The sequence below is a fragment of the Chiloscyllium punctatum genome, chromosome 11 (assembly GCF_047496795.1).
Source record: "Chiloscyllium punctatum isolate Juve2018m chromosome 11, sChiPun1.3, whole genome shotgun sequence".
NCBI lineage: Eukaryota > Metazoa > Chordata > Chondrichthyes > Orectolobiformes > Hemiscylliidae > Chiloscyllium > Chiloscyllium punctatum.
In genome coordinates, this window is record NC_092749.1 from 70,694,042 (window position 1) to 70,708,548 (window position 14,507).

The window sequence follows — 14,507 nt, forward strand, 5'->3', positions numbered from 1 at the left end:
ACTGAAATTACTAGATCTTACACCACTGGTGAGAACCATTGGCCAGTGGATCACTATACAAGACATTCACCCATCTGACAAAGATCTCACCGAGACCAAACCATTACAAAGTATAAACAAGATATGGCCACTCCATCTGGTCGAATGCCTTCTCTGCATCTAAATAGATCACCAGTTCCTGAACCGATAACTGCTGACATACTTGCACCATATTCAATAATCTAATATTATTGGAGGACCTGTGGCCCTTCATAAAACCTGTATGGTCCTCCTCAACAATAGAGGGCAACATCCTCCCCAATCTCAACACAAGTGTCTTGGATAAAATTTTATAAAGTCTGAATTTAACAGTGAAATGGGCCTATATTAGATTAGATTAGATTACTTACAGAGTGGAAACAGGTCCTTCGGCCCAACAAGTCCACAACGACTCGCTGAAGCGCAACCCACCCAGACCCATTCCCCTACATTTACCCCTTCACCTGACACTACAGGCAATTTAGTATGGCCAATTCACCTAACCTGCACATTTTGAACTGTGGGAGGAAACCGGAGCACCTGGAGGAAACCCACACAGACACAGGGAGAATGCGCAAACTCCACACAGAGTCGCCTGAGACAGGAATTGAACTCAGGTCTCTGGCGCTGTGAGGCAGCAGTGCTAACCACTGAGCAACCGTGCCGCCCACAAATTGAAGCACAACGTGAAGCACAATCCTCCAGGGTCTTCCCTGTCTTGAGAATGAGAGAGATGTTAGGTTCTCTCAGGGATGGCAGGAGGCAGTCATGACTGTATGAATAGTTGTACACATCCAGCATCAGCCCTGACAATATATTTATAAATTCTCTGGAATTCACTCGGGAGACCACCTGGGCCGGTGCCTTTCCACTTTGAAGCTGTCTTACTGCCTGCTGTCCTCTCGTACTGTTAAGGGGACATCAAGAAGAGACGTCTGTGCCAAGGTCACACCTGGAAGGTCCAGGTTCTTAAAACAAAACTCTTAGCCAACCTATATAGTTTGACATAGTTCAGAGTAAAATCTCCAAAATGCTGCATTGATCTTTTTAAGAGTCACAAGTAAGAATCCCAGTGCCTTCTCTGATTGATGTAATGGATTGGGGAGGGAGGTATTCTTTTTCCTGGCCAGATATGCCACGTATTTGCCTGGCCTATTGTCATGCTCAAACAGCCTTTGGTTCACGAAAGAGAGTTCTCTCTTCGCTCTTTGAGAGCGCGTGAAGTACAATGTAACCTGGAGAGCTGTGACTCATTGCAATTTAGTTACTGATGACCAAATTATGCTGTGTCGGCTGCCTTCAACCATGCCTTGAGCAGACACTGCTGCTTTCCCTTGTCACTTTCGACTGGCCGAATAAGAGATATCCCCGTAGCGTACGCCTTAGCAGTCTCCCAGAGTACAGACAGGTTACTACTAGCTGTACCCAAATCGATAGCCAAGAACACTTTAAGTTCACTCGAGAAGTACTCGATAAACTTACTGTCCTTGAGAATAAATGGAGCACTTTGCCAATGCTGCGAACCTGTTCCATTGCCATTAATCTTAACCTCCAAATACTGCCGCATGATCAGAAATGGCTATGTTTCCAATTTTACAGGACATCACCGAATCCAGAAAAACCGAGGGGAGCTAAAAATGGTCTATCCTAGTAAGACACTTTTGCGGATTAGAAAAAAAGGTGAAGTCCCTACCTGTAGGGTGGAGACATCTCCAAACGTCCACCAGTCCCAATTCCACACATCAGTCAACTAGTTGCTTAGATTGCGAGAGATGCTTGGGGAACTTTTGGGCATTCTATCTACTGTGGGGTTCATCAGATGATTAAAGTCTCCCCTTATAATATTGTGTCGCATTCCAAGGGCAATCAAAGTAGAAAGTGCATCAGTCAGGAATTTGAGGGGGTGTGCTGGGAGACTAAACATTTAGAATGCCATACTCTTCACCGTGTATTAAAGCTTTAAGAATTACGAACCGCCCATATTCATCTTTAAATTGATCTAATAACTTAAATGGGAGATCTTCTGGACAAGTATGGACAGTAGGCATAAATTAGCAACTTTAAGGTTGGCAAGATGTAACAAGTGCCACAGGGATCTGTGCTGAGGCCTCAAATCTTAACAGATCATATAAATGATTTAGATGAATGAATTGAAGGTATGGTAGCTAAATTTGGAAAAGTAGTTGGGAAGAAGAGATAAGGAGGGTATAAAGACCATGGATGTGTTAGGTGAGTGGACAAAGATCTGAAAATGAAACATAATGTAGGAAAATGTGAAATTGTCTATTTGGCAAGAATAATAAAAAAGTACTTTTATCTCAACTGGAGAGTGATCACAGAGTCTTGAGACTCAGAAATCTGGGTTGCCAAATGCTTTAATCTTAAAAAGTTAGTATGAAGGTACAGCAAGTAATTCTGAGAGCTGATGGAATGTTAAAGTTTATAGCAAAGGGAATTGAATATGAAAGTGCACAATTATGCTTCAATTATGCATGGCACTGCTGAGACAACATTTGGAGACCTGGAATATCAATCCCCTTAATTAAAAAATGATAGAAATTCAATGGAGGTACTTCAGAGAAGGCTTACTAAAGTATCTGTCATGGGAATGGATGAGATGTCTTATGATGAAAGGCTGGACATGCCAAGCTTGTATCCATTAGAATTTAGATTGATTGAAATATTCAAATTCCTGAGGGTACTTGACAATGTAGATGTGGAAAGGAAAAGAAAGGTTTCCTCTAGTGGAAGAATCTAATATAAGGAGGTCACGGATTCAAAATTAGGAGTTGCCCATTTAAGACAGAGCTAAGGCAAATTGTCTCCCAGTGGCTTTGGTATCTTTGGAACTTGTCCTCAAAAAGGTGGTGGAGACAGAATTTTTGAATGTTTTTTAAAGGCAGAGATAGGTAGATTCTTGATAAGCAAAGGGGTGAAAAGGAATCGGAGGTAGTCAGGATTCTTTAGTTGAGATTAAGATTAGATCAGTCATGATCTTGTTGAGTGGAGGACTGGGCTTGACTTCAGTTAACTCAATGACCCAATTTCTATTGTTTTCTGGGAAAGAGAATTGTACAATTCTCTTGAAGAGATAAGTGATCTTATCTCATCTAGTCTTCTCAAATTGAGTACTCAACTCTAGTTTCTCCTACAAGGAAAACATCCCCTCAGAATCCACCCTATTAGGTGTCCTCAGGATTTTTTTTAATTCCCCCCCCCCCCCAATAAGATCATATCTCATCCTTCTAAACTTAAAACGGTAGAAACCTGTAAAATCCCATCCTTCAGAATCCACAGGATACTGTGGGTATTTAAGTGTGGAACACTTAAATGAATAGCAGAACTTTGGAAAGCTAGAACAAGAGTTTAGCCTTTTTCAAAAATTTCTTCCTGGTCAACTGTTATCTTTCATTTGCCAACTCACACATTAGGTGGTTAAAATTCTCCAAGCCTTACCTGGTTTCTCTGGAAACAAAAGTTGCATGCCCATAATTTTGCTCTATAGTCCACTTGACTGTTTTAAAATAAGAAAAAAAAACAAGTCATTCTTGTTACTTTGAAGAACAACTTTATTTTTCATTATGCAAATATATTTTTTATTTACTTTGAGCATATTTAAAATGGGGCACATATCACATCCCTCAATTCTGTCCATCTATAAAACTCAAAAATTGTGAAATTAAGTATTGTACTAGTCTGACAAAATACACTAGGCTACGTCACATGGTTATCGCTCATAATTAATGGTCTGATTTAAAATAATAGGAATATTTAGAAAGTTTTTTTTCTTTTTCTGGCCAAGTCTAGTCTGATCAGTCTCGTTGTATATAATATTCGTTAGTAGCACACCAATCCAAATCAGAACACATAGGCAAAAATATTCCTGACCATTTCAATGTAGTTTACCTGACTGAATCAGAAAATTAGGGATTTAAATAGCTGACACCGCAAGGAAGTCAAATATAATCAAATCGATCAATTTACTTCCACCTGCAGGTTTTCATTCAGTCTCCAATAAACCACCCTAATCATGTCATCTCATATTTTAAGCATAGAAAAGATTGCTGAAAAGGTCATACGTCCCAAAAATTGGACGATCTCATCAAATAGCATGTATTCTTAGTTGTTCATAACAGACAAAGGTTCAGATCATACTCAACCAGCGTGCATTTACAGCACCAACAACAGTGTCCAAATGGCACACATTCCAGAACATACCCTAAATAATCCTGAGTGTGGGAAGAGTTATACTGAGAAATAATTTAGGATCATCAGTTGAGAATCATTGTTGGCATACTTGTACATAGCAGAAGCTACATAGATTAATACATGAGGCCCTGTTCTTTGTAGATAGAAAGAACATATATACACACTATTTCAATGCAAGAGGTGACAGCCATTATCTGCTTTATTTTTCAGAGTGATACTTGTTGGTCAAAGTCAACACACCAGATTTAAAATTTAAACAAAGCTTAGCAGTTGTCAGTCATCATTAAATGATACAGTCGCCATGGCAATGCTTCCATCAAAGACTACTTGCCAACAATCAGATCTTTCCTCTCAGAGGATAATATTGTTTTTTGGGTTTTATTTGGTACTTCTTGTGAATTGTCCTGATGAGGGCAAGAATAAAACTTTGACAAAAAAGGTTTTTCAAAGATAGTGCATCAACAGCCTTAATTTTAAAATGTAATATAAATTGAAACTCCCCAAAGATTATTGCAAAGATCATAACAAGACAGAATCCATATGCTAGTGGTCAAATTCAATAGAAAGCAAATTACTGCATAATCATGCCACCAACCAAAACTGCATTTCATTGGAAAATGCTACAAAGTCCACTTTGTTGTGACTTTTGAGAAAGTAGTTTAATTGTTACAAAATGACCTAAACAACATTACAGATACAAGAATCTTGAAATTAAAAATACCTCATATCCAGGAGAAAAAGAAATGTGCACATACAATATGACTAAATGAAGAAAAAACAGGCCAAGGACATTCACCTAATATAGGCAATCAGATGTCTGTATTAAGTATTCAATATTTAGCTCTTTCACGGTTTATAACAGTAATTTCAATAAGAAAATTACATTTCTGCATTAAAACCTCTTCAGGTTCTGCATTGTACACCTTTGAAAATATATTGGAACAATGTTATGATTTTGCTTGCTGTTGGATCAATTTTCTCTTAGTAAGGGTTGACAGTACAACCTATGTTGGAATGAGGTCCACAGCAAAACACTAATCAATTCTAATTTCATTTCTATTGGTTTATTGCTTGCAATATACAAACGTATAAATAACTAAAAGAATTTTAAAGTAAGACAATTCTTATCTTTTAAAACAAATATATCAATAATGAGATTCCAGATACTGTACCACAGTGGATTGAGGACAGCCCTACAGGTAGCCCTGCTGCACAGCACGGGTTCATATTGTATTGGCGGCAGATCTGGACGTTCTTTTAAAGGTGTGAAGAGACAAGCCAAAGGAACCACCATGCGCGTAGCCTCAAGTCGACTGGATGGCCACACATTCCAGCTGAACCGAACACCGTCACGTTCTTCATTTTGTTGAATGAATTCCTGGTATGTTGCCATGACTGCTGATGTTTTCTACAAATAAAAAACAAAATCACAAAAATGATACAGCACAGGACATAGCCATTCAGCCAACACCATCTCCAAACAACTAATTCAGCTAGTATTTCCCATACCTTTTCTTCATACCGTGCAGCCTTTAATATTTAAAGATACTTGCTCTGAATGCACCACATAAGCATTGAAAATATGGAGAGAGCAAAATTCAGGTATGACAATTTAAGTTATATTTTTTTTTAAATCACTCTCCTATGTAGATTGAATACATACAGGGAGATTTTTTTTACTAAAACACAGTATTTAAAGATATAACAAATGAATTTACCTAGACATGGCGACACTCCTCTTTCTTATATTGGGGATAGGAATTTAATGCTCTCCAACTTCGCAAGCTTGGAGGAAGGGAGAACATTTCAATCAGATGGGAGGATGATGGGTAGAGGTGCCTTTCTGACTTTGGTTATACGTCCATGGTAGAGAGACCCATGGATCGCCATTTCATCAAGCTACTCATTCTGCTGCTTCTGATATTTACCCAAGCTTTCCATGTTCCTTAAATTGTACTATATCTGCCTTGTATCCTTTTCCACTTGTGCAAATTGTATAATTCTACCACAATGAATACATGTCAACTTTAAAAAGTGTTGAGGAATAATCTGAATATCAGATATATTTATCACATTGCAAATTCTATTAAACAGAAGTACTTTGGAATGATGAAATTCAACAATACAAAATTATCTAAGCTATTCAAGGCATAATTTAAAAATGAAATCAATCTATACAATCCCACTTGATCCCAACATTCTACAATTCATCAGTTTAGCATCTGGTTAGTGAATAACATCGTATTACTTGATATTAAGCATATCATCATAAAAATCAGTTACCCAAATCACTGTAAATTCCAAGTTTGCAGATACTAAACAAAGTTCCAACAGAGGACCATAAGTAGTTTCAAATCTAAAGTATATTATGAATATTAAATATGGTAAGCAGTCGTCATTGGGCAGAATGTTCTCATTTACAGTTAACAGTAAGATTAGAGGCTCCTGGTTCATAATCGCTCAGAGAGACTTGCTCTTCAGTTCATCTATGAGGCTCTCCAGCTGCATATTTCTTAAGAATACTCAAATCCGCTGGAGAATAAGAGGCAATTTTATTGAAACATTCAAATTCTTAGAGATCTTGACAGAGCAGATCTGGAGAGGATACATCCTCTTATTGGAGAATCTAGAACGAGGGGTCACTTTAAAAGTTAGGGGTCACCTATTTAAAACAGAGGAGACAAAATTTGTTCTCTCAGAGAATTGTGGGTTTTTGAAACTCTCCCTGAAAAGTTGGTGGAACAACAGCTTTGAATGATTTTAAAGTAGCAGTACATAGATTCTTGTTAAGCAAGGTATTGAATGGTAGTAAGAGGCAGGCAAGAACGTAAGTTTGAGGTTACAATCAGATCAGCCATGATCTTATTGATTGATGGAGCAAACTCAAGACACTGATTGGCCTCCTCCTGTTCCTGATTCCTATATGCTTCAGGAACTGCATGTTAGGACCTTTGGCATTCACATTGCTGGCAGCCTACTTAAAGCTGCACGCTAGATCAGATGCTGCAAACTAAAAATCGCCCCTCACATTACGGTGCTCAACTGTCTTCATGAAGGATATGGCCAAAGGAAATAAAAGCTCAAGTAGGAGCAAAGTAGTTGACACTGGAAACCCAAAATAAAAAGTATTGGAGAAACACCAATTGTAGCAGCATCTGGGGAAAGAGTAGCAGAGTTAATGTTTCAAGTTCAATATGACTCAAAATTTGATCACATCAAAAAACATTTATTTAATTTTCTTTGAGGGTATGACTAGATGTGTAGATGAGGATAATGCAGCTGATGTAGTCTACATGGACTTCATCAAGGTTTTTGACAAGGCATCACATGGGAGACCAATCAAGTCAGCAAGCACCCATAGGATTCAGGGCAATTTAATAAACTGGATCCAAATTAATTAGGTTGCAACAGGCAGAGGATGCTAGTCTTTTTGAGAGTGGAAGCCTGTGTCAGCATCGTACCACAGTGTTTGGTCAGTAAGTTTGCAGATGGGACAAAAATAGTAAATGGGGCAAGAAGAACCTTATACTACAGGTCAATATGGATTAGTCCGGTCAGAACAGTAGAGTTTAGTCTTGAAAATAAGAAGTTAATTATTTTGGGAGAACTAACATGGAAGTACTGAGGATAAGAAGTGCTTTATTGTGTACTTCTATTGATTCTTTCTCAGAGGACAGTATGTGGAAGTCACTAGCTGAAAGGGTGGAAGAGACAGAAACCATCAGGACATTTCATAAATATTTAGATTGAGACTGGAGATGCTCTAGCATCAAAAGTTACAGATCAAGTAGTGGAAAAAGTAACTGGATTAAGTGAGTGTTTGTTGATCAGCACAAACACAACTGGTGAAAGGGCTTCTTTTCTATTTGTATGATGATAGGTCTAGGGTTCTTCCATGCAATTAGAGGAAGGTGAGTAAATCTGGATGCATGAGTGAGTGAATGAGTGAGCACATGTGTGCATGATTTGCAGGCTGGATGGTTTTCTGCCACACTGGCTCCTACATAAGCATAGTCCTCTAGTCAGGAAGCTATCAAAATATTTTGCCAAGAAATTGTCCCTCAGTTCCGAATCCATCGGCACCCCAGCATCTGCATCCGTTCTCACTATTCCAAGAAAACACAATAACACAATATTGTATACAACTCACAATGTGCTCCAGTAAACACATTTTCTCAAACTGCAGCCACCCCTTTGCAGTGTCCTTGGTGCAAAGCATTCTCTTTCTTTTTTAGTCCACAGTGAAAAATTAAAGAAAATAAAAGGCACCCGTCTTTACACATGTTTGCTGCATAAGCTGCTGGCAGATATTACAGGTGAGACGCTGATGTAAGGAAGTGTCCCACAGCGATATGTCCATCTCCTGTTCAGTATGTCCTATCCTAACAACCTGCCTCCCCCACTGTGCTGAGAAAGCAATGAAAGCCAGAGATGCTGGCAGCCTGTATCTGAGCTCTAAAGACCTGTGTGTGAAAAAAGCCATCTAAGAACTAGAAGATGCATCTGTACAAATGCAGCAGATACATGTGTTCCTGCATGCAAAAGTAACCTGGCAGAAACATGCAAGTCATAGCGTATCCAAGTTTCAAAGTAAAGGGTCAAAGGGCATGGTGAAGTTGGTGGTTTGCCAATGTGGACATTCATGGATGAAGAGTGAGTAGGATGGTGGCAATGGAGCATGGAGGGAGATTATGAGGCAATTGCCCCAATGGCTGAGACAAGCATTTGGCGAAGTGCAGCTGCCTGGCTTATAAGTCAGGTGTTTGTGCTATTTAGTTTCTTGGGAAAGGAGAAAATTGGAAGTCCAGTTGGGGCTTCTGGTGAGATGCAAAAGCTTGGAAATAAAATAGTCACTACTCAATGGGGAGATTCTAAAATCACCATTTAAGTTTATGGGTAAAATTGAAAACTTTTCACTCAAGACTGAGATTCTTAATTTTCCATTTTCTCCATACTTCTTGACTTTTCACAACGTTGCTCACAGCACACCAGGGAGGGGAAATGTTCCCTTTTTCCTCATCTGGCGTCAGAATTCATGACCTCCAACCAATGGTAAAGCACAGAAAGAGGCTGCTCCCACTCTTATGCCATAATTATTCATCCAACTTCTTCTGAATGTTACTAATAAAATCGGCCGAGACCACACTTTCATACTTCCCAGATCACAATATCTGACTGAGTTTAAAAAATATTTCCTTAGTTTATCTCTAGTATTTTCTTGTCAGTCACCTTAAATCCAAGTCCTCTGGTTTCTTCTGTCAACTCTGGAAAAAACAACTTGCTTGATTGCCACTACATCCACAAACATCCACCACCAACGCTCGGTAGCAATGAGTACCACTGTGAGATGCACAGCAGAAATTCACCAAGGCTTCTGCCAAAGTATCTTTCAAAACTACTACCACTACAATCTAGAAGGGTAGGGACACAGATACATAGGAACACTGTTGACTTCAATTTCCCTTCAAAGCCATCCTGACTTAGAAATACATCGACGTTTCTTCAGCGTAATTGGGTCAAAGTTCTAGATCTCCCTCCATAATGACATTGTGGGTCTACCCAGAACGCATGGACTGCAGCATTTCAAGGCGGCAAAGCATCAACACAGTATCAAGGATAGCTAGGGATGGTCCCATCAAGCGAAACTCTCATCTCAACTGAATTTAAAAAATTGCCCGGATGCGCCCTGTCCACAAAGAGTAGGGCAAATCCAACATAGCCATTTACCGCCCCATCAGCTTACTATCAATCATTAGCAAATTTATGGAAAGGGTCATCACTAGTGCTATCAAGCACCACTTTTGAAGAAATAACCTGCTCACTGACAGTCAATTTGGGTTCCATCAGGACCGCTTGGCTTCTGACCCCATTACAGCTTCTGTCCAAACATGGATAAAACTGCTCAATTTCAGAAAAAGGGAGGGCAACTAGCCATGACATTCAGGCAACATTTGACAAAGTGTGGCAACAAGTAACCTGATCCTAACCAGAAACCACTGGCAGAGGGAAAATTCCTGTCTAGCTGACAGGAATTGGACTATGATACAAATATTTGAGATCCTTAGGATAGTGAATCTGAAGATAGAAAAGACATGCAAGAAAGATACTTTTACAATAAATATGGGGACTTCTCAATATGCAGGTGGACAGGGTAAATCAGGTGAAATCATAGTGACAGCCCTTGACATCAAGGCTGCATTTGACACAGTGTGGCATCAGTGGAAGATAGAGGGATGGTTGTGGTTGTTGGAGGTTCAGTCACCTGATCTCCAGAACACCTCTGGAGGAGTTCCTCCAGGTAGTGTCCTAGGTCCAACCATCTTCAGCTGCTTCAACAATGACCCATCCACCATAACGTCAGAAGTAGGGATGCCCACCAGTATTTGCACAATATTCAGCACCATTTGTGACTCCTCAGATACTGAAGCAATACATGTTTGAATACAAGATCTGAACAATACCCAGGCTTGAGCTGACAAACAGCAAGTAACATTTGTGCTACACAAATGACAGGCAATGGCCATCTTCAATAAGAGCCAATCTCACTTCTGCCCCATGACAGTTAATGGTATTACCATCACTGAATACCATACATCAACATTTTTGGAGTTACCATTGACCAGAAACTCAACAGGACTCACCACAGTTGAGTGTGTGGTGCTCGAAAAGCACAGCAGATCAGGCAGCAACCGAGGAGTAACAGAATCGACATTTTGGGCATAAGCCCTTCATCAGGAATGAGGCTTGGGAGGGCTGAGAGATAAATGGGTCAGGGTTGGGACTGAGGGGAAGGTAGCTGGGATTGTAATAGGTACCCGCACCTCTCCTCTTGAACTCCATCCCTCCAATCGCAACAATGACAGAAACCCCCCCCCACCAACCTCTGGATACATTGTATCATCCTCCGCCACATCCACCACCTATAAACAGACTCCACCCCGAGAGATATATTTCTCTCACCACCCTTATCTGTGTTTTGGAGAACACCATTTCCTACGCAGCTTTCTTGTCAGATCTACGCCACCCCCCAAGCCCACTCCCGCACATTCCCCTGCCAACAGAAGTGCAAAATCTGAGTCCACACTTCTCCCCTCACCTCCGTCCAACGCCCCAAAGGATCCTTCCATATCTGACAAAAATTTGCCTATACTTCCACACACGTTATCTACTGTATCCATTGCACCCAACGTGGTCTCCGCTACATCAGGGAGGCAGGATGCCAACTTGTAGATCATTTCAGAGAACATCTCTGGGACACCCGCACCATCCAACCCCACTGCTCTATGGCTGATCAAATTAACTCCCCCACCCACTCCACCAAAGACATGTAGATCCTGGGCCTCCTCCATCGCCAATCCCTAACCACCTGATGCCTGGAGGAAGAAAGCCTCATCTTCCGCCTTGGGACCCTGCAACCACATGGGATCAATGTGGATTTCACCAGTTTCCTCGTTTCCCCTCCCCTTACATTATCCCAGTCGCAAGCCTCCAATGCGGCACCGGCCTCTTGACCTATCTATCTTTCTTCCCACCTATCCCCTCCACCCTCCTCTCCAACCTATCCTCTTTTCCCCCCGCACCTATCACATTCCCAGCTACCTACCCTCCAGCCCCACTCCCTCCCATTTATCTCTTAGCCTCCCTCGCCCACAAACCTCATTCCTGATGAAAGGCTCATGCCCAAAACGTTGATTCTCCTCCTCCTCGGATGCTGCCTGACCTGTTATGCTTTTCCAGTACCACATTCTCGAGTCTGATCTACAGCATGTGCAGTCCTCACCTTCTCCTACTGGACTCACCACATAAACACAGTAGCTACAAGAGCAGGTCTGAGGCTAGGAATACTGCAGCGAGTAACTCACCTCCTGTCCATCATCTACATGGCACAAGTCAGGAGTGTAATGAAATACTCCTCACTTGCCTGGAAGGGTGCAGCACCAACAACATTTAAGAAGCTTGACGCTATCCGGGACAAAGCCTCCCACTTGACTGGCACTACATCCACAAACATCCACCCTCTCCACCACCAATACTCAATAGCAACAGTGTGTACTATCTACAAGATGCACTAAAGAAATTCGCCAAAGATCCTTAGACAGCACCTTCCAAATGCATGACCATCTCCATGTAGAAGGACAAGGCTAGCAGATGCATGAGACCATCACCATCTGCAAGTTCCCCTCCAAGTCACTCACCAGCCTGATTTGGAAACATATTCACTGGGTCTTCGCTGTTGCTAGGTCACAATACTGGAATTCCCACCTTAACAGTATTGTGGGTCAACCTACAAGGGCAACCAGGAAGGGGCAATAAATGCTGGCCAGCCAGTGACGTTCACATCCCAAGAAGGAATGAAAAAAAAAGGGCTGAGAAACATATTAGCCATGATCAAATTGCAGAACAGTCGCTGGACTGAATGGTCTAGCTCTGCTCCAATATCTTATGGTCACAGTCCAAAAGCTCTATAACTGCTCCATTAATGAGCTCACCCTTTAAAAGATGGAGATATTTATTAATTGTTGTACAATGTCAGCATGATTTACAACCCTCTCAGTTACTGAAACAATCTGAATCCAAATGCAGCAAGACCTGGATGACATCCTGGCTTGAAATAGTAGCAAGTAACATTCGTGGAAGGGCTTAAGCCCAAACGTTGACTCTCCTCCTCCTCCTCAGATGCTGCCTGACTTGTTGTGCTTTTCCAGCGCCACACTTTTTGACTCTGATCTCCAGCATCTGCAGTCCTCACTTTTTCCCAGTTGTTAAGACCCAGGTAATGACCATTTACAACAATAATAAATTGAATCATCACCCCTTGATTTTCAAAGACAATACTTTCACTGAATTCCAACTATCAATATCCAGAGAGTGAACTGCAGTTATAAGAGCAAGTCAGAGTTCAGGAATTCTGATGAAATAAACACATCTCCTGACTTCTCAAAGCCTGCATACCATTTACAAGATACAAGTCAGGAGTGCAATGGAATATTATTTGCTTGGATGGATGCAATCCAAAATCATTCAAGCAGCTTAACACCATCCAAGACAAATTCATCTATTTCATTGTCAAACCATGTAGCACCATCAACATTCACCCCCCTCCATCATTAACCCCATGGACCTATGATAGCAGTGTGCACTGAGATCACATTGCAACAACTTACCAAGAGTTCTTAGAAAGCACTTTCCAAACTTGCGATTTCTATCACTCCAAAGGGGAAATGTAGCAGATACATTAGAGCATCACCACCTGCAACTTCCCTATTAAGTTCCCTATCAAAATTACTCAAGATTTTTAACATTTCTACCAAAAGTTCCTTTTCACATTCTCCATTGAAAGGAGAACAGCGCCAGTGTCTCCATTCTCTCCAATAACTGAAATCCCTCAACTACATGACCATATCAACAAATCAATTTTGCACTTTTTTTAAGGACTTAACATCCTTCAAAACAGTTTCTTGCATAATACTTCAGCTGTGGTCTAATCAGTATTTTATAATGGGTTAGTACAATGTCCTTGCTTTTAAACTCCATTGCTCTATCAAAACTACAATTTGCTCTTAACAGCCAATGATTTGTCACTGCACTTCCTATAAAATTGAGTTGCCTCACCTCAATTCTTTGTATCAAAATTTATAATTTCCTACTTCTCTACGATGGCCTATTCCAGTAGACTATGTCATCCTGAATCTGCTTTGATCTGCTTCATTGTCTACCACTATTTGACCCTTATATTAAATTTTAAAGAGGCTCCATTTGCTCATGTTAGGTCATTTAAATCAAAAACAGCACTGACCCTCAGTCAACTCATAGGAGTAAATGAATTAAGAACAAGGGTAGGCCATTTGCCCCTCTTGCTTGTTCCACCATTTAATAGGATCATGGCTAATCTTATTGTGATCTCAACTCAACATATCCACCTACCTTTGACTCCCTTGTCAATGAAGAGTTTATCTACCTCTGTTTTAAAGTATTCAATGACTCCACCTTTACCATCATTCTTTGGGGTACAGAGTTCCACAGACCCATGCCTCTCTGACAGAAAAATATTGTTCTCATCTTCAGAGAACATTTATTTTCAAATTGAGTCCCTGCTATAGTCTTCCCCACAAAGAGAAACATCCTTTCAGCGTCAACCCCATCAAGTCCCCTCAGCATCTTGTATGTTTCACTGATAGCAACTCATTTCCCCCTCCTTCTTAATATTAGTTGAATCTTCTCTGAACCGGTTCTAATGTATTTATATATTTTCTTAATTAATTACAGTTGCAGCCTCACCA

General features: G+C 40.6%; 1 protein-coding gene across 1 annotated transcript in view; it reads right to left on the reverse strand.

The window, feature by feature from the left end:
- Positions 1-14,507, reverse strand: part of LOC140483082 (protein transport protein Sec23B) — a 71,027-nt gene that overhangs the window by 51,784 nt on the left and 4,736 nt on the right. Inside the window, exons 2-3 of the mRNA XM_072581011.1 lie at positions 5,400-5,635; positions 3,475-3,532 (exon numbers count right to left, since the gene is read on the reverse strand). Coding sequence (XP_072437112.1) covers positions 3,475-3,532; positions 5,400-5,620 — 279 coding nt within the window. The 5' untranslated portion in view covers positions 5,621-5,635. The remainder of the gene's footprint in view (positions 1-3,474; positions 3,533-5,399; positions 5,636-14,507) is intronic.